The 17414-nt window shown below is 62.5% G+C and overlaps 4 protein-coding genes across 7 annotated transcripts in view; 2 read left to right on the forward strand and 2 right to left on the reverse strand.

The window, feature by feature from the left end:
- The window catches only part of ELL (elongation factor for RNA polymerase II), an 81428-nt gene extending 70795 nt beyond the window's left edge, over window positions 1-10633 (forward strand). For 2 of the 4 annotated variants that reach the window (XM_033401410.2, XM_033401411.2), the window contains 5 exons: window positions 217-313; window positions 1537-2011; window positions 6208-6274; window positions 6497-6668; window positions 7397-7767. In XM_033401410.2, coding sequence (XP_033257301.1) covers window positions 217-313; window positions 1537-2011; window positions 6208-6274; window positions 6497-6668; window positions 7397-7687 — 1102 coding nt within the window. In that variant the 3' untranslated portion in view covers window positions 7688-7767. Of the gene's footprint in view, window positions 1-216; window positions 314-1536; window positions 2012-6207; window positions 6275-6496; window positions 7768-7806; window positions 7852-8433 lie in introns of those variants that run through there. The other 2 variants (XM_004277534.4, XM_049708737.1) reach the window with 2 other exon arrangements.
- The window catches only part of UBA52 (ubiquitin A-52 residue ribosomal protein fusion product 1), a 143973-nt gene that overhangs the window by 103527 nt on the left and 23032 nt on the right, over window positions 1-17414 (reverse strand). The window lies entirely within an intron of this gene.
- The window catches only part of KXD1 (KxDL motif containing 1), a 256867-nt gene that overhangs the window by 100394 nt on the left and 139059 nt on the right, over window positions 1-17414 (reverse strand). The window lies entirely within an intron of this gene.
- On the forward strand, window positions 13940-17295 carry ISYNA1 (inositol-3-phosphate synthase 1). The gene is made up of 11 exons (XM_012535757.3): window positions 13940-14097; window positions 14204-14332; window positions 14483-14644; window positions 15015-15147; window positions 15240-15433; window positions 15629-15778; window positions 15861-16076; window positions 16188-16352; window positions 16462-16575; window positions 16649-16866; window positions 16992-17295. Exons 2-11 carry the CDS (start codon window positions 14213-14215, stop codon window positions 17191-17193), a joined length of 1674 nt encoding a protein of 557 aa, XP_012391211.1. The 5' UTR covers window positions 13940-14097; window positions 14204-14212; the 3' UTR covers window positions 17194-17295.

Here is a 17414-nt window from a genome sequence, read left to right on the forward strand (position 1 = left end):
CAGGGTGGAATGTGCTCAGGCTGCTCTCTGCCTGCCGGGCCCTGGTGTACCCATCACACTCAGCCCTGCTCTGGTTCTGCTCTGGAGTCAGGCCCTCCCCAAATCCCTGGGCGTGAATGGGACAGCGTGGTGTCAGTGCAGGGACAGGTGGGCGTGTGTGCGCCCCACAGGGCACTGCTGAGGATCCCTCCAACCCACCCTGCTTCTCCTTTGCAGGAAGTTGTGCCAGCCACAGAGCTCAGGCGGCCTCCCTGGGGACCTTGCGGCCAACAGTCCTCCGGGCGAGCATGGGAGCTCAGCCTCACCCCCTCAGGTAGGAGCGTGGTGGGGAGGGAGGGTGGGTCTCACCAGAGCCAGTGGGCCTGACCTGGCCTTGGTTCCTACGGAGCCTGTTGGGCTTTCGGCTCAGGGCTGGCAAGCTTTCTTGAATGAGTGAACAGCTGGCTGGGGGTTGGGTGTCCTGGGCCTGGGACTTGGTTATGGTTCCTTGGTTTACCTGTGGGTATGTGGCCGAGGGAGGGCAGGCTGCTGAACCACACTGAGCCTCCTGCTTTCTCTGTGTGGTGGGCGCTCCTGCCTCCTAGGGCTGTTGGAAAACCAGCCAGGGCGCAGTGGGGTCCTATGAGCAGTGGCCACGGCCATGTTAGTCAGTAGTTGGGAAGGGCATTTGGGGGGGCCTTGCTGTTGGGGGGCTTGATCTTCAGCAATACCCGCCTCACCGTTGCTTGAGCTGTTTGGTGAAAGCTCTCCCCACCCACCTGCATGCTCTGACTTATGAGTCCCACGTCTCCATCCCTGCTTGGGAGAGGCCAGCCCCTCTTCTCCCTCTTCCTCCTCTGCCCTGGAGGCACCCAGCCTAGGCCCATGACCCTTAAAGCCTCCCCGTGGCTGTAGGGCCGTTGTGGAGAACAGAGGGCCTCATTTCACTTGCGTCCCCACTGCTTCCCTCTGATCCTGGGTTGCCCATCTGCCTTCTTTCTCCCTACTGCTGCTTCCCTGGTCCTGGGCCACCTGGTCTGATCCTGGCTCCATTCCTGTGGTCTGGCGTTGCCTCACAGGCCTCAGTGTTCTTGTCTGTGAAATGGGGATGAAGCCTGCACCATGTCACAGGGTTGCCATGGGGATCCAAGTAGTCAGGGGCCTGGAGGTGTTGGTCCTGTCCTGTGGGGCTGCCCTGTGTCACTCAGATTTGGCTCTGTCACTCTTCCCATCGTCCAGGGAAGATGCTGAGCACAGTGGTGTTTTAGACCAGTTCCCAGAGGTGGCCCTTCTGGTCTGCAACCAGGTCCACTAATGACCCAGCGCCCTTCCTCCGCTCTGGTGGCCTCTGGGCCCAGCTGAGAGCTGAGACCCTGGGCAGGCAGCCCCGGCTGAGCTCTGGGCATCCTGGGCCTGGCTAGTGTTCGCGCGCCCCCATGTGGTCAGCGTGGGCCTTGCGTGTGGGCACTGGGTTTCCTCCGGGCCTGCGGTGCCCAGCCTCTCCCCAGTAACTCTAGGCACAGGCTCCCCTCTGAAATTGTCTCCTTTCCTTCCCAGAAACGGCCACAGCCTCCTGATTTCATCGACCCTCTGGCCAACAAGAAACCCAGGATATCGCACTTCGCCCAGAGAGGTCAGCCTGCAGTCAACGGGAAACTGAGTGTGCCCCACGGCCGTGAGGCCCTGCTTCCCACCCCGGGCCCACTGGCTGGTACAGACGCCCACCTGCCCCTGCGGCTGGAGCCACCACGGGCCCACGACCCCCTGGCCGACGTCAGCAACGACCTGGGCCACAGCGGCCGGGATTGCGAGCGTGGGGAAGTGGCCGCCCCGGCACCTACTGAGTGCCTCAGCCTGCCCCTGCTGACGGACTGTGCCCAGCCCAGCAGGCCCCACGGCGCCTCCTTGCACGGCAAGTCCAAGAAGAAATCCAAGAAGCACAAAGACAAGGAGAGGGCGGCTGAGGACAGGCACCGGCCCCGGCCGCCAGACCAGATGTCGGGCCCCCTTGGAGCCCCACCAGTCGCCCCGGGTAGGTGCCAAGAGGCAGGCCTAGGGGCAGGGGCTCCGCAGGAGGGTGTCGCCAGGAGCCTGAGCACCGGCCCCATGCCCACCACCCTCACTCCACAGAGTGCCGAGAGGGCTGCCCACGAGCCCCCACTTCGGCTCAGCCTGCACATGAGGCCTCTTTGCCTCCTGTGTCCTCGCACCGGCTTGTCTGTGACTGCCCTGGCATTGTTATGCTGAGAGCCTCTTGCAGTCCTGTGTGTGCCAGGCCAGCTCTGGGGGCCAGGGGCTTGGAGCCTGATGGAGCTGAGGCTCACGGGAGGAGACATCACACAGGGAGAGCAACAGTTCCAGGGCCCAGCTCTGGCTGTGGGGAGGTCCCAGACACAGAGAGAGAACAGGGTGGGACTGGGGCTCAGGGAAGGCAGTGGGGGGCAGGGCCTGGTGGAGAGGGAGGTGGGCAGCCCCTGGATCACCAGGGACCTGGTGTGGCCTGCTAGGCGAACATTTCAGCCTGTGGAGAAAGGGTTTGGGAGGTGGGCCCAGAAGGAGGTGGGAGACTGTCCATAGAACAACAGAAGGTAAGAGCCAGAACACGGTCTTGCAGTTGCAGCCTGTGGGGAAGCTGGCAGTGGAGAGACCCTCAGCAGGATGACGGGTGCAAGGCTGCCCAGGGCCATGTGCCGAGCAGGGAAACCTTCTCAGGCCCGGGGCACTGGGGAGGCGCATGGATGGGCTAGGATGGCGGTGGGGCTGGGGTCATGTCCCCCAGAGCCACCCCGCCTCCAGTTATAGCCCTAGGCACCTGAGCCGAGCACCCCTTGTGGCTACTGTCAACCCCAAGAATAATTCAGGAGGCTGCAAATAAGAAAATCGTGTATTTGAGGTCTTAAAAATTACAGTTCGGGAGACATAGATTCAGGTGAGCGCGAAAGAGTGTTCTGAGGAGGAGAAAGAGTCGGGCTTATAAAGACAAAAAGCCACGCGTCTGTTAAAGGTTGCCTGGTGAGGATGGTTTAGCTCTGACGCAAGTCAGAAAATATTTGTTTTAGGTTAGGGGTCCAGTAAAGTAGACAGTGTCAAGAGTGTTTTTAGGGTAGGGGGTCTGATGAGTAGACAGGCTGTCACAAGTTTCTGGCAGATGACTTCATCGGGTCAGAAGGTCAGATTCCATCTAGGCTGAGACGTGCACAAGTCACACTTCCTTAATGGCCTCTTGGTTCCATTTTTAGAGCGCTCTCTTAGCAATACGGACTCCATTGTGAATTTCCTTTCACGTAATTTAACCTTATCAGCATGTCCTGGCAACAGGCGCAGCCACGGGGCCTCGTCACCTGCTGCAGCTTTCTGACGATTTCCTCAGGAGGGTTCCCAGCAGGGGGCATTCCTGGATGGGGTGGAGCCACTTCTCCTTAAGGCTTTTAAATTTGTCCTCACCTATCCTTCACGGGCTTGCCAGCCCCTCCCTCTGTGGCTGGAGGGCAGGTCCTGGAAGAGCAGGGTTGGTCCGGTGAAGTCGGACTTTGCAGTTCCGTCAAGTCCCCTGGTATTCCTCAACCCTGTTGCACGCTAGGCTTCCTAGCACCTGTGGGTGGGCCGCAGGGGAGAAGGCGGCCCGGTTCCCTGAGCACACGCCATCTGATCCGGCTCCTCCTCAGGGAGACAGGCTCACGGGAGGAGACATCACACAGGGTCACAGAGACATCACTCAGCAAACTGCTGAGCAGCCGGGCAGCGCATTCTGCCCCAGATGGCAGAAGCGGATGCCGTGTGCTTCTGGCAGGGCCCTGGGCAGGAGCACTGTGGGGCCGGGCACCAGATGGGGCCAGGAAGATGCTGCCCAGGCCGGCCCGCACGCAGGGCTCAGATGGCTTTGGGTCCTGCCCGGTGTGCGTCAGCTCCAGGCAGCTCCTCCCCAAGCCGAGGTAAGAAAGTGACATTTGGGGTCAGGCAACCCAGGGAGTAGAGGCCCCAAGGAAAAGGAAAAGGGTGACTGAGGCACCAGAAGCCGGGTCTGGCGCCAAGTGATCCACCTTAAGCCGTCTCTCAGGCGGCTCAAATGATAGTGGTAATAGGTGGGTGCAAAGCCCCCCCAAGCTCCCAACACACACACACACACACGCACGCACGCACGCACGCATGCACACACACACACACCCCACACCACACCACACACCCCTGATGTAACATGTTGTCCCCAAGCTCCCAACGCACACACACACACACACACACACCACACACCCCTGTTGTAACATGTTGTCCCCAAGCTCCCAACACACACACACACCACACCACACCACACCACACCACACCACACACACCCCTGCTGTAACATGTGTTGTGACTCCTTCCTGGGTTGGGGGCATGTGCAGGCAGGAGCTACCCACCCACTGTTAACGATAGCGTTGTTCTCTGAATGCTCCCCCAGCCTTGCTGGAGAGCGCTCCAGGTCAGCCCCTGAGGAAGCTTCCTCGCCCTTGTGTCCTGTGGGGCAGAGGAATGGGCATCTGTTTAACCCACCCTTCTGCGTGACACTGTCCCCCTAGTCTGGCCCTGCTGTCCCAGCCCTGCCCTGTGATCGCCTCTGACCCTGACAGGTGTGGCGGCCTCCACCTGTCAGGCAGGTGGCTCAGCTCAGCCTCCCTGTGGCCCCCACTCTCGAGGCCCCCCTCTGGCCATCTTCATCCCCCTATGCCACAGGCCCACTCCTGGGTCCTACGCCCACCCTCGTGCCTGCCCCCGACTCTTGCTCAGGCTGTGGATACCTCCTGTGGCCAGAGGGTGCCTTCCTGGGCAGGCTGGCGTGCTGGGTGGAGGGCTTGGGCTCAGCCAGGCCAAGCTCAGGCCCACTGATCCCTGTGTGGAATTGGGGGCACCCTCTCTCATTGGCACCCAGACCTGGGTCCTGCAGGGTGAACTCGCAGACATGTCCCTGCACCCCCTGCCCTGGGGAGGCACAGGAGAAGCTAGTGGAGGGGACACATGGGTGTGGGAACCAGCTCGGCTGGTGCAGGGGCAGCCAAGTGACAGCCGCACGCAGCCAGTGCCGGAGCAGGAGTGGGGACCACAAAGGTTTGCCACAGGCTGGACCCCAACAGTGTCTTGGGTGCCAGGTCAGTCTGACCCTAAGCCTCAAGGCGGAGCACCCCAGGAGGCCTGTCGTGTGTGGGGTGTGGGTGGTGGGAGTGTAGACTAAACCCTCATGTATGTGCCTGTTGGGCTGCATTCTGCGGAGGCCACAGCCTCTTCAAAGATGACACCAGGTCGGGGTGGGCTCCATCCATTGGTGGGAATTGCACCTCGCGCTGGAGTATAAAACCACAGGAGGGCTCAGCAAACTGCTGATCCACTGGGTGGGCTGCTTTCCTCTGAGAGAGGCACAGAAATAAGCACTCAGGATATGCTTCAAAGCGATCAAATTGCTTCTCAGTTGTGGGGAGGGGGAGGCCAGCTGGAACAGTTTCCCAGGGGAAGAGGACCGGACTGTAGCTTTGGTCGACTGCAGCCCGGGCAGGCCTCGAGCCCTGTGGACAGTCTTGTGTCACAGTCCCTGGCCTCTCAAGCCACCAGCCCAGCCCTGTTCCGGGGCTGCCCCTCTGATCCTGAAGTCCCATCTCTGGTGTGAGGAACGGGAGGATGGGGAGAGGGGGTGGCTCAGACCAGGGACCGGAGCCTGCAGAGCCTGCAACTCCATCCACGGGGAGAGGTGTGGACAGGGGCCAGGGCTGTCCCTGCTGGCCGTCTGTCTTTGTCCTGTAGGGCTGGAGCCCGGGATACCCCTGGGACTCGATTATCCAGGGGTCACCGATTTTCAGCTTAGTGATCTTTTACACGAGGTCAGCGGAGGCGGCAGAGGCTCTGGACGAGTTGCCCAGGCTTTGCCCTGCAATGAATCCATCCTTTGGGGTGCTTGCTGAAAACGTACAGACGATGCCATCTCTGCACGGCTGTGCTTTGGGGACACACACCATGCTGCCTCGCCACTTCTCCCACGGGCTGAGGGCACTCCTGGCTGCAGCTGGACCCCCGAGGTAGCCAGACAGCACTTGCCCAGTGCTCATGCCTCCTTTGCCGGTCCTGGCTCCTGCTACGTGGCCTCAGCAATCCTCTGCACGCAGCGTCCCTTCCAGGGCCTTCAGACAACAAGGCATCAACCTTCTGAGGATCTCACCGTGGACACACGAGCTGTGGACTCAGGAGTTATGCGTTTGCTCTTTGTAGGTTTAAATGGGACCTGCAGCAGCTCAAGTGTTCCCACGTCGACCTCGGAGACTCCCGACTACTTGCTGTGAGTACTTCCCTTGCCGGCTGTGCCTCTCCCCTCCCGGCCCCTGCCCTGCACGTTAGCAGAGGCAGAGCTGACCCCAGGCCATGTGTGTGAATTCCTGGCCCAGTCTGGGCGAGGTCAGGGCTGCTTCCTGGGTGGGGCCGGCCGCAAGGCTGTGGGCACTTCCAGGCTCTCTCCTGCCGCCCCCTGAGCCCCTCCAGCCCCTCTCTCTGGTCTCTCCAGAAAATACGCCACTATCTCCTCCTCGGAGCAGCGCCAGAGCTACAAAAACGACTTCAATGCTGAGTATAGCGAGTACCGAGACCTGCACGCCCGCATCGAGCAGATCACGCGGCGCTTCACGCAGCTCGATGCCCAGCTCCGGCAGCTCTCCCAGGGCTCCGAGGAGTACGAGGTAGAGCCCTGCCCACGCACATCCAACGGCTCTGCCCGGGGCTGGCATCCTCGGGCACGTTCTGGGCTGAGGGCCCTGCTCGCCCCTCCTTCCCACTCCCCAAGTGGTTTAGGCCTGTCCCTGGAGCTCAGCGTCCTCAGCAGTGGGGCCGGTGTGACCGACTCCGCAGGTGGGAGATGACCCACGGGGGCGGGGGCGGTGTTCCGAGCAGTGGAGACAGCGGGGAGCAGCGGGCTGGGGTGCCTGTGTCCCCAACTCTGAGAGCGCCTGGGGTCCCCTCTGCAGCCCACTACCCACGTCACACGAGAATTCTCAGTCCCCCAGCCAGGAGGGGCTGGCCAGGCCACACCCCACGGCCCATCAGAGCTGTCACAGACACAGTGGGGGGTGGGAGGGGATGGAGGGAACTTGGGGTTCCCCCGCCCCAACCCTCTTCCTCTGGCCAAGGGCACCTGGGTTCCCCAAGCCATCCCACGTGGGAGCTCACTGCAGGGGGCTTGGTCACCAGCCCTGGGACGCCAGCCCTCCCCCTTGTGCCACCTTTCAGCGCTGGTTACCTGACTGCAGGGCCAGCCCTGATTAATCGTGGTGTTGGGGTCCATCACCCCTGGTGGAGGCCACTTGGGTTTCCAGAGGAGATGGCTCGTGATTGGGGCAGAGAAATGGGGCCTCTGAGGGTGTAGGACAGAAAATCCTCAGGGCATCTCTGTCCTCCCTCCTCCCTGCAGGCCCCACAGGAACACTCCCCAGGTGGTCAGGGGGCCTCTGCGCTTGGCCTTGAACGGTGCGCAGGCCAGCTGGGTGCGAGGGAAGGGGGCCGTCCCAGCTGCTCTTCGCCTCCTCCAGAGGCTCTGACCAGCCCGCCCCTCCTACCGCGTGGCCTCATGCTTGTCCCTGAGGCTGGGTGCCTGCCCCTCGCTCCCCTGGCCCAGCTTCCTCCCCCACCTCCTGCCCTGCTCATCCCCCAGCCTGCCCCCTGCCCCTCCTCTGTGCTTCCTCACGCCATCACGCCATGCTGAGGCCGTTGTCGCCCAGCATGCGGTGACCTTGCAGGTCGCAGGTTATGGGGAGAAGGGGACATTCAGTTGGGGTGTCCTGCAGGTAAGCATTGCTCGCTTTCTCTCTTGTTTCCCTCCAGACTACTCGCGGGCAGATTTTACAGGAGTATCGAAAAATCAAGAAGGTGAGCGCGTGCCTTTGTTGCGGTAGGCGGGGTGGGGTCGGAGGCTGTTTCAGGCTGAGTGGCGCCGAGGTCTGGGAGAGGAGGGAGGGGGGAAGGGTCTCACTGGGCTGGTCTCAGGCCCTCGGAGTAGCCCGCGCCCCTGGTCACAGCTGAGGAGCTGAGCCTGTCCTTTGAGCTTGGGTGCAGCCCCCACCCCCGCTCTCCCAGTGTTTGATGGGCACAGCCCCAGGTCCTTTCCGCCTCCCAACCTTGGGCTCCCTGACAGTCTCCTGCGATGTGGTTCCACAACAGCAGCTCACGTTCCTGAGGGCCACATGTGCCAGGGCGGCTCCCTGCCAGCCAAGCCCCAGCCCAGCGTGGAAGCTTCATGACCTATCTTGCCTCAGCCTCTCACCCTGGCTGTGACGGTTTCCCAGGGTGGAGCCGAGGGGCGGAGCAGGGGTCCCCGTCACGGCATGGAGAGTTCAGGCCGCAAGCAGGGCGAGTGGGAACCTGGGGCAGCCAAGCGGGGCAGCTCGAGTTCGGGTTGGGCTCTCAGCCTTGGCCGTGTGGGCGAGTGTCAGCCCGGCCGCTCTCTTACAGACCAACACCAACTACAGCCAGGAGAAGCACCGCTGCGAGTACCTGCACAGCAAGCTGGCCCACATCAAGAGGCTCATCGCTGAGTACGACCAGCGGCAGCTGCAGGCCTGGCCTTAGCTCAAGGCCACAGGGCAGGAGGCCCCACCCAGCCAGCCAGGCCAGCTCGCCTCACCGGGCTGACCGTTCTGGATGGTGGGGGAGCTGGGGGTGAGGGGGAGCTGAAGATGAGGAAACAAGAGATTTATTTGGAAAAATAAACGTGAGGAAGACGCATTCATCTGAGCCAGGAACGCCGGCTTTCAGGGGAGTCCCTGCAGCCCTGGCGCCCACAGGTCACACAGACCCAGGTGGGGTGTCCACCTCCCCCGGGGCCCCACACACCTCCTGAGCAGCCTCCCCACCCAGATGGGCTCCCCAAGAAGCCCACCTCCTCGCCAGCCCCCCCCCCCGCCCCCCAGGGGCTTCAGCTTCCTATCAGTGAAAGACTCCAAGGCCGGCCTGCCTGCCTGCCTTTTCTAGTTTTATACAAAGACAGCCACTTTTAGCTACTGCTTATGAGACTTGAGTCTATTTTTATACGAAAGAGAAAGCATCTTTTTTCTAAACCTGTGCCTCCCCTCCTTGGACACCCAGGGTCTAGGCGCTGCCCTGTGTCCTTTCTACAGTATTACAGATGCTCGGGAAGTTCGGCGTTGTTCTGCGAGCTCCAGGGCTCCCAGGAGAGAACCCGTGGTGGGCGGGCAGGGGTGCCTCTCCCACGCTGGTCTCCCTCACACACAGCCTCTCCCTGGCTCTAAGAGGGTGGGCAGCGCAATGCGACCCCCGCAGCTCTATTTGGAAAACTCCAGCTGGTCCAGGAGCAGCTGCTGGGAGCCACCAGGCCCGCCCTGCTATTCCAGGCCCTCAGCTGTCAGGGGTCACTGGGAGTTTCTGTGCTTGTAGCCCGCGCTCTGCGGCAGCAGTGTCGGATTTTATTTTACTGTCTTCTCAATTCTCCCCTTTGCTGCTGCTCTTCGTTTCGCACTGTTGAGACCAAGTGGTCTCCATGCTGTTGACCTCGCCCCGCCCCTCAGCCCACTTGTGGGTCCTGGGGTCGTCTTTGCAGAGCCGCCACGGGGTTTGCACTCAGGGAGGGGCTGGGGGGTCGATAGAGCCGGGGGCGGGGGGGCGGGAGGAAGAGTGAGCTCGGAAAAGGCGCCGGATCCACCCATTTTGGGGGTGCTGGCCCGAGGACACCCCAGTTGCTGCTTAGTCACTGTGCCTAGTCTAATGTCCCCCAGGGCGTCAGGGGGCGTGCGCGTTTGTGTGTGAGGGGCCCCCGGGCGCGGTGCGGTCTAAAGCGAGCGTTCACATGAATTCCAAGCCGTGTTCAGCGAAGCCACCACTGGGGAAGGTTATGGGGGGGGTTGCAGCCCACAGCCCAGAGGTCACGGGGGGCGGAGGTGCTGCCGGGAGCCGTAGCAAGGGAGAGCGGAAATGCTCACGTAGACACGTCTAGTTTTCTGAGCTGTGGCGGTGTCTCCTGATGGCTTCCCAAAGAGCAGGCACGCCTGCATTGTGCCCACCCCACCCCAGAGTCTCTGTGGGACCCCTGGGGTGCCTGGAGTGCCGAGGATGCTGATCCTTTCTGTTTCAACAGCTGTTGTTTTGTTTCTCATTTGGGATAGAGAGGGGGAAGGGCTGAGCACACCCTGGGACCCCAGGTTCCCCCGACAGCCATCTTGTACTCAGCCTGGACGTGCAGACTCAGGTGAAATGGGAGCACTCAAGGAGGCCCCACCCTGGAGGGCCGAGCGGCCCTCTGCCCTGGGATCCAGTTGAAGGGACTCTCAGTTCAATTTCCTCCTCCTCATTGTTTTTTATTGTTGTTGTTTATTTTCTCCTTTTAAGGAATCATGAAGCTAAGAAAAGTTTTGTGCTTTGGGGGTTGATGGACAAAAGTTCTAGCTGATTAAATATGGTCTAACTTATTGATACTGTTTTTTTTTTTTTCCTTTTAATATTGTACTGTGGAGAAAAACTTTTGAGCCATGGAGTTGGTGTTTACAAGAACTTTTCACTTTTGCCAAAATGTTACAATTGAAAGGCATCTGCATCTTTAGTTTCCTAATATTTTCTTAAAAGAACTAGTGTCCTTTTTGTACACTAAACAGGTGAATGCTGATTTTTTTCAACCTATAATAAATTTCACTGAACTGAACCTGTCGGCCCAAGCTGGAAGTGTATGTGTCATTCCCTGGGGGCGGGCGGCTGGTTCTGTGTTGGGGTGGGCTGGGGTGAGGAGGCATGGTGATGGGCGGGGCACAGGCTAGTACTGCCAGAGCCACTGCCCAGGAATGAGGCGGGCAGGTGGAGGGCTGAGCTGAGGCGGAGGGCCCTGCAGGTAGGTGCCAGAGCAGGAGGCCAGACAGCCTGGTCATGGGTGAGAAATGTCAAGAGATGGGAGGTGGAAGCAGCGGGGAGCCATGGCCGGTGTATGAGAAGGGCAGTGCCCCCGTGGAGTGTGCAGGGTGGGCTGGGCCAAGCAGGGGGTCCCCGGGCTCCCACAGGGCCAAAGCCCCCAGTAGGGGGGCCACATGGGGCAAAGGGAGTGCCCTTATTTGGGGTAACAAGCTGTGACTGACTGATGAAACGGCAATGAGTAACAGCACTGCTTGATTATTCCTCCCGGGCCACACGCTGGGGTGGGGGGGGTCCCCTTGCCTCCCCCCCATGGGGACACGGACACCAAGGCCCAGTGGAGCCCCACTGGCTCAGGACACCAGCCGGATGGCCATCCTTGCCCCTTGTTCTAGGTGAGGAGAAGGCAGGGGGCAGGTTCTACCCTCCAAGGACACAGTGGGGGGGAATGTTTATTTTAGGAAGGAAAAACAAAGAATAAGACCAGGATTAAAGGGGTCCAGGGGTCAGGGACTGTGGGCCTTAGCCTCTCTGGTGGCCCTGCTGGCCAGTGGCCTTGGCCTGAGTTCTGAGGCGGCCCAGGAATCTGAGGGGCGCGGGAGGGGAGGTCAGGCAGGCCCTGTGGGGCAGAATGTACCCTGCTCCCCAGGCAGCCTGTCCATGCTGTTCTAAGGGGTAACAATGTCCCTGCTGCCACAGCCCCAGGCCGAGGGCCGACACCTGCCTCCTTCGGCCTCCCGCGCCTCAGCCTTGCGTTGCCTACCCACCTCCCCCATGGCCCCCACGCTGCCCCGTGGCACCATGGCCACAGGCGGTTCCCTGACCATCCTTTCCCGAGCCGACGGCACCTGAGTCCAGTCCCTCAGGGGCCCAGCAGGGTCTTCCCACCCTCACGACCTGCACTGTGGCCAAGGGGCTTGGGGTCACCCACCGGCCCCTGCCACTTGCCAGACAAGAACATCCTGCACCCAGATCCTGTGGCCCCTCCTGTGCACCGGGCTCCATCTGGGCGCTGGCACCCAGCAGTGACCTCAGCAGCTTTGCCCTTGCCCTCGGAAGCCTGCGGTCTGGTGGGATCGGGGGTCTCCAGTCGCTCACTGCTCACCGCCAGGCAGCACACTCACCCCGTGTCACACACCCAGGCGGTCCCCACAATGGCCTTACAGCACCAACTGACGGCTTGGAATCAAAGCAGCCACGTCCCTCCCAGCTGCCCCAACACTGACCCTCCAGGGATCCTGCCCGGGTCCGCTCTGCCCCCACCACCCTCCTGCCAGCACCTCCCACAGGTTGTCCTGTGAGTGCTGGGGTTTCCCAGGGCTGGGTCTTTGGGGACCTTTCTGTACCCATTCCTGTGACATCACACACAGCCTGAAGGCACAGCCTCCCGTAGATTCTCCGACACCAACTGGAGGTCCAACAGTTCCATTATCAGGTCTGGCATCAGACCCCACAGGTGAAGGGGCTCAGGCCCCCACTTCAGACACCTGCCACAAGTCCCTGGCCACCCAGACTTCTGACCAACCCGCTATAAATCAGGGGTTCCCTCCCGCCCCCTCAGAGGTTTGGTGAGTTGCTAGAATGGCTCACAGTGCTGAGGAAAACACTTCAACAGCCGAATGGAGGAGAAGCCAAGAGCAGGGTGTGGGGAATGGTGCAGGCCTGCCATGACTCCTCCAGGTGGGCCACCCTCCCAGCACCTCCATGTGTTCCCCCGAATCCTGTTGTTTAGGGGTTCTTTTTACAGAGGTTCCATTACATAGGCATGATTGAGTAAATCGCTGGCCGTCGGTGATTTTTTTTTTTTTTTTTCTAATTTTTGGCCGCACCACACAGCACGCGGGATTTTAGTTCCGCGACCAGGGATCTAACCCTCGTCCCCTGCAGTGGAAGGGCGGAGTCCTAACCACTGGACCACCAGGGAAGCCCCTGGCCATTGGTGACTGAACTCAATCTCCAGCCAGGAACTGGGGACAAAACCCAAATATTTATTATAAAGAATTCTCTGTCCCCAGCCCTGAGGGTCTGCCCTGGTCCCCAAACTGCCTCCCTCTCCCTCACACCCAGCCCCGTTTCATCTGCCCCTGAAACCAGTCCCCCAGGTTTTTGCCCGGGCAGCTGCTCTTCAAATCGTTGATAGGAGATGTCTGGTTATCTCAAGACCCCTTCCAGCAGCCACCTCCTCCAAGCAGTCTGCCCTGCCCACCCCTGCCTCTTAGGTCCCTCTGGCTGGGAGTGCCCCAAGTCCACTTCTGAATCCCCTACACTGGGGCCCCTTGAGGGCAAAGCCTGGACCAGAGTCTTCGAGCCCCCACTCCCCAAGGCCAGGCTCTGACCAAGTTTCCTGCAAACGTTCCCAACGATCCACCTTTTGGGCCAGCTCCAGTGGTGGAAACTTTCCAGCCGGAGGAGGCCGCTTGTTTTGGAAAGTTCCTGGGGGAGCCGCCCCCGCCCGCCTGCCGAGTTCCCACGCTCCTTTATCACTGGGCGCTTAGAGGGGCTCAGTGCTTTGCAGGCCTAGCTCCTCCCAGCTGGCCACCTCTGCCCTGCCCATCCGCTTCCCTCCCTTCCCCACAGAACAGTCTCTCCCCCTGCCCCCACTCCAGCCCGGCCCTATCAAGCCCTCCTGCTATAGGTGAGGACACCGAGAACTCGAGGACTCGCAGCCACCCCCGCTCCATGCGAGCCCTGTGGGGGTGGAGTGCCTGGTGGGTGCTGCTGCTCAGGAAGTGGGAGGAGGAGGCAGCCTGGGCTGGAGGAGCGTCTCGCGTTGAAATTCGAATCCTGACTTAGTCTTCTGCCTCAGTGTCCCGTGCCTCAGTTTCTCCAGAGACCCGCCCCCTGGTCCCCCTCACGCAAAGAAGGAGCTTCCTAACCTAGCTCCACCTCCTGCCTTGTGGTTGGGGCCTGGCGCTCACTTACAACCTTAAAGTCCTCTTTTGTAAAATGGGAATAAGCGGCCGCGGGCCCTAAGTTAATCACGCGCGCCGAGCTAGGGCCGGGGCGGCGGGACATGGGGGTGGGGGGTGGCTGCGGCCCACGTGATTGCCGGGCCGGGGACCAGATAGCCGCGGAAGCTCCGGGCAAAAGGGCCTCGAACCCAAGCCCCACAGCCGGTGCGTGCCCTCCCCCTCGCGAGCGCCCCTCCTCCCCTGCGCGGGCGGAGCGAGGGGCGGGGCGGGGGTGGGGCCGCGGCTCTTTTCTCTGGAGTTCGCGCGCCCGGAGCCCTAGCTGTCCCCTGCTGTGCCAGCCGACTCCGCGCCGGTGAGTGCCGCCCCAGGAGGGGTGCAGGCTCCCCGGGGACCGAAGTCGGCTTGGCCCGGCCGGTTCTCGGGTCCCCTCTGACCTCCTAGCAACCCCGTGCCCCCAGCTCGTCGCGATGGAGGCCGCAAGTGAGTTCGTGGTCGAGAGCCCCGACGTGGTCTACAGCCCCGAGGCCATCGAGGCGCAGTATGAGTACCGGACGACGTGCGTCAGCCGCGAGGGCGGCGTCCTCAAGGTAAGCGAGGGACCGACCGGGCGGGCCATGGGACTGGGGGAACCAGGGAGCCGGGAGGGAGCGGGAACTGCCCAACTTCTGCGACTCCCGCCGTGCAGTGAGGCGGGAGGGGCCTGCGGCCCCGCGGCTCACCGAGCTGCCCGCCCTCAGGTGCACCCCACGTCCACGCGCTTCACCTTCCGGACCGCCCGGCAGGTGCCCCGGCTCGGGGTCATGCTCGTCGGCTGGGGCGGGAACAACGGCTCCACGCTGACCGCTGCCGTGCTGGCCAACCGACTGCGCCTGTCCTGGCCCACGCGCACCGGCCGCAAGGTGGGGGGTCGGGCGAGGCTCGGTCGGAGAGAAAGCTTCGCAGGAATCCATGCGGAGGGGGAGGGGCTCGACGGAGGAGTGGGCCCGCAGTGGGCAGGGTTTCTGGCTGTGGGCTGACTCCGGGGAGGGGCTTCCGCGGGTGGGCGGGGGGAACTCCTCAGGGGTCTTGCGGGGGCGGAGCCTAAGGTGTGGGAGGGCTTCGGGGTGGGACCTCAGGAGCGGAGCGGCTTCCGCCCCGGCTCGGAGCGCCATGGGGAGGTGCCCCAAAGTAGGGCGGGGCTTGAGGGTGCCGATAGGGGTCCTGGCCAGCTCGTGGCCCACGCCACGCCCACCCTTCACTCAGCCCCTTCTGCCCACCCCCCCAACCCAGGAGGCCAACTACTACGGCTCGCTGACGCAGGCGGGCACTGTTAGCCTGGGTCTGGACGCCGAGGGCCAGGAGGTGTTCGTGCCCTTCAGCTCGCTGCTGCCCATGGTGGCACCCGACGACATCGTGTTCGACGGTGGGCGGGGCCCTGGGTCGGGGGTGGTGTGGGAGGCGAGGCCTAGAGGGGCCCAGGATTGGGGCCGGGCCGAGCTTGAGGGTCCCCCCCAGGCTGGGACATATCGTCGCTGAACCTGGCGGAGGCGATGCGGCGCGCGCAGGTACTGGATTGGGGGCTGCAGGAGCAACTGTGGCCGCACATGGAGGCCCTGCGCCCGCGGCCCTCCGTCTACATCCCCGAGTTCATCGCAGCTAACCAGAGCGCGCGCGCCGACAACGTAATCCCGGGCACGCGCGCGCAGCAGGTGCAGCCCCACCCCGCGTCCATTACCCCTGCCACTTGTCCTCCCTCCCCACCACCTGTTACCCCTCTTTTGTCCCCATGCTTCCATCCCGAGGGTCCAGGTCCCACTTTGCACTTGGGGAACTGAGTGGCCCAGGCCTCCAGAGGTCGGGGGAGCCTGTACAACCTCCTCCCCCTCCATCCCCCCCTCCCCCAGCTGGAGCAGATCCGTAGGGACATCCGCGACTTCCGGTCCAGCGCCGGGCTGGACAAAGTCATCGTGCTGTGGACAGCGAACACGGAGCGCTTCTGCGAAGTGGTCCCGGGCCTCAATGACACCGCTGAGAACCTGCTGCGCACCATCCAGGTGGGCGCGCCCAAGGGGTGGGGTAGGCTCAGGGCCAGCCCCCACGGACTTCTCTGTGCTGACTGCTCGCTTCTGCCCGCAGCTGGGCCTGGAAGTGTCGCCCTCCACCCTCTTTGCCGTGGCCAGCATCTTGGAGGGCTGCGCCTTCCTCAATGGGTCCCCACAGAACACGCTGGTGCCTGGTGCCCTCGAGCTTGCATGGCAGCGCCGTGTCTTTGTGGGTGGAGACGACTTCAAGTCGGGGCAGACCAAGGTCAAGTCCGTGCTCGTGGACTTCCTTATTGGCTCTGGCCTCAAGGTGTGTGGGCCTGGGGGGCTGCTCAGCTCAGTATGGGGGGGCGTGGACCCCGAGGGGTGGGCTTGTGTGCTGCGGGGCCTGCAGCTGCCACGGGTCTCCTTGCCCCCGCAGACCATGTCCATCGTGAGCTACAACCACCTGGGCAACAACGACGGGCAGAACCTGTCGGCGCCGCCACAGTTCCGCTCCAAGGAGGTGTCGAAGAGCAGCGTGGTAGACGACATGGTGCACAGCAACCCAGTGCTCTACTCGCCGGGCGAAGAGCCCGACCACTGCGTGCGTGGGGCGCAGACGCGGCAAGGGGCGGGGATGGGGTGGGGTGGGGTGGGGCGGTGCTCCCCACAGAGAAGGGCAGGGACCCGTGTGACCTCGTGCCGCCCCCCAGGTGGTCATCAAGTACGTGCCATACGTGGGTGACAGCAAGCGGGCCCTGGATGAGTACACATCGGAGCTGATGCTGGGCGGTACCAACACGCTGGTGCTGCACAACACGTGCGAGGTGTGGGGCAAGAGGGGGCAGGAGTGGGGCTGCCCACCAGCCCGGCCCACCTCCTGACCCGCTGGCCCCACAGGACTCACTCCTGGCCACGCCCATCATGCTGGACCTGGCCCTGCTGACTGAACTGTGCCAGCGTGTGAGCTTCTGCACCGACATCGACCCGGAGCCGCAGAGCTTCCACCCGGTGCTGTCGCTGCTTGGCTTCCTGTTCAAGGCACCGCTTGCACCACCGGGCAGCCCAGTGGTCAACGCGCTCTTCCGCCAGCGCAGCTGCATCGAGAATATCCTCAGGTGTGCCCCGACCTTGGGGATCCCCACCTATGGCCCAGATGTCCACTGGCGGGGCTGTGCACAGAGCCTAGGGACTGCAGGGCAGTCTTGGGATCTGGCCCCGCTGAGCCGTGACCATCTCTCAGGGCCTGCGTGGGGCTCCCGCCGCAGAACCACATGCTTCTGGAGCACAAGATGGAGCGCCCTGGCCTCAAGCAAGTTGGGCATGTGGCCACCGCCTGCCCCGTGCCTTGCAAGAAAGGATCAGCGCCAACTGCCCCCAATGGCTGTACTGGTGACGCCTATGGGCACTCACAGGCTGAGGCACCCCAGATGCCCACCACCTAAGGCCATGGCCATACAGCTCCCCTGTAGCTCCTGCCCCCATTGCTCCTCAGCAGGTGACCCTTCCAGGCTCCCTTCAGACAGACAATAAAGCCAGTGCCACTGGGCCACACCTGTGGATTCTTGGTGCCTGCGACCTAACCCTAACGGCCCCCAATACCAGCCACATCTCCCTTTTCCACCAGCTGGACTTCTACCTACCCTTCCAAACTCTGCTGTCCCAA

The sequence above is a fragment of the Orcinus orca genome, chromosome 3, assembly GCF_937001465.1.
Source record: "Orcinus orca chromosome 3, mOrcOrc1.1, whole genome shotgun sequence".
Lineage (NCBI taxonomy): Eukaryota > Metazoa > Chordata > Mammalia > Artiodactyla > Delphinidae > Orcinus > Orcinus orca.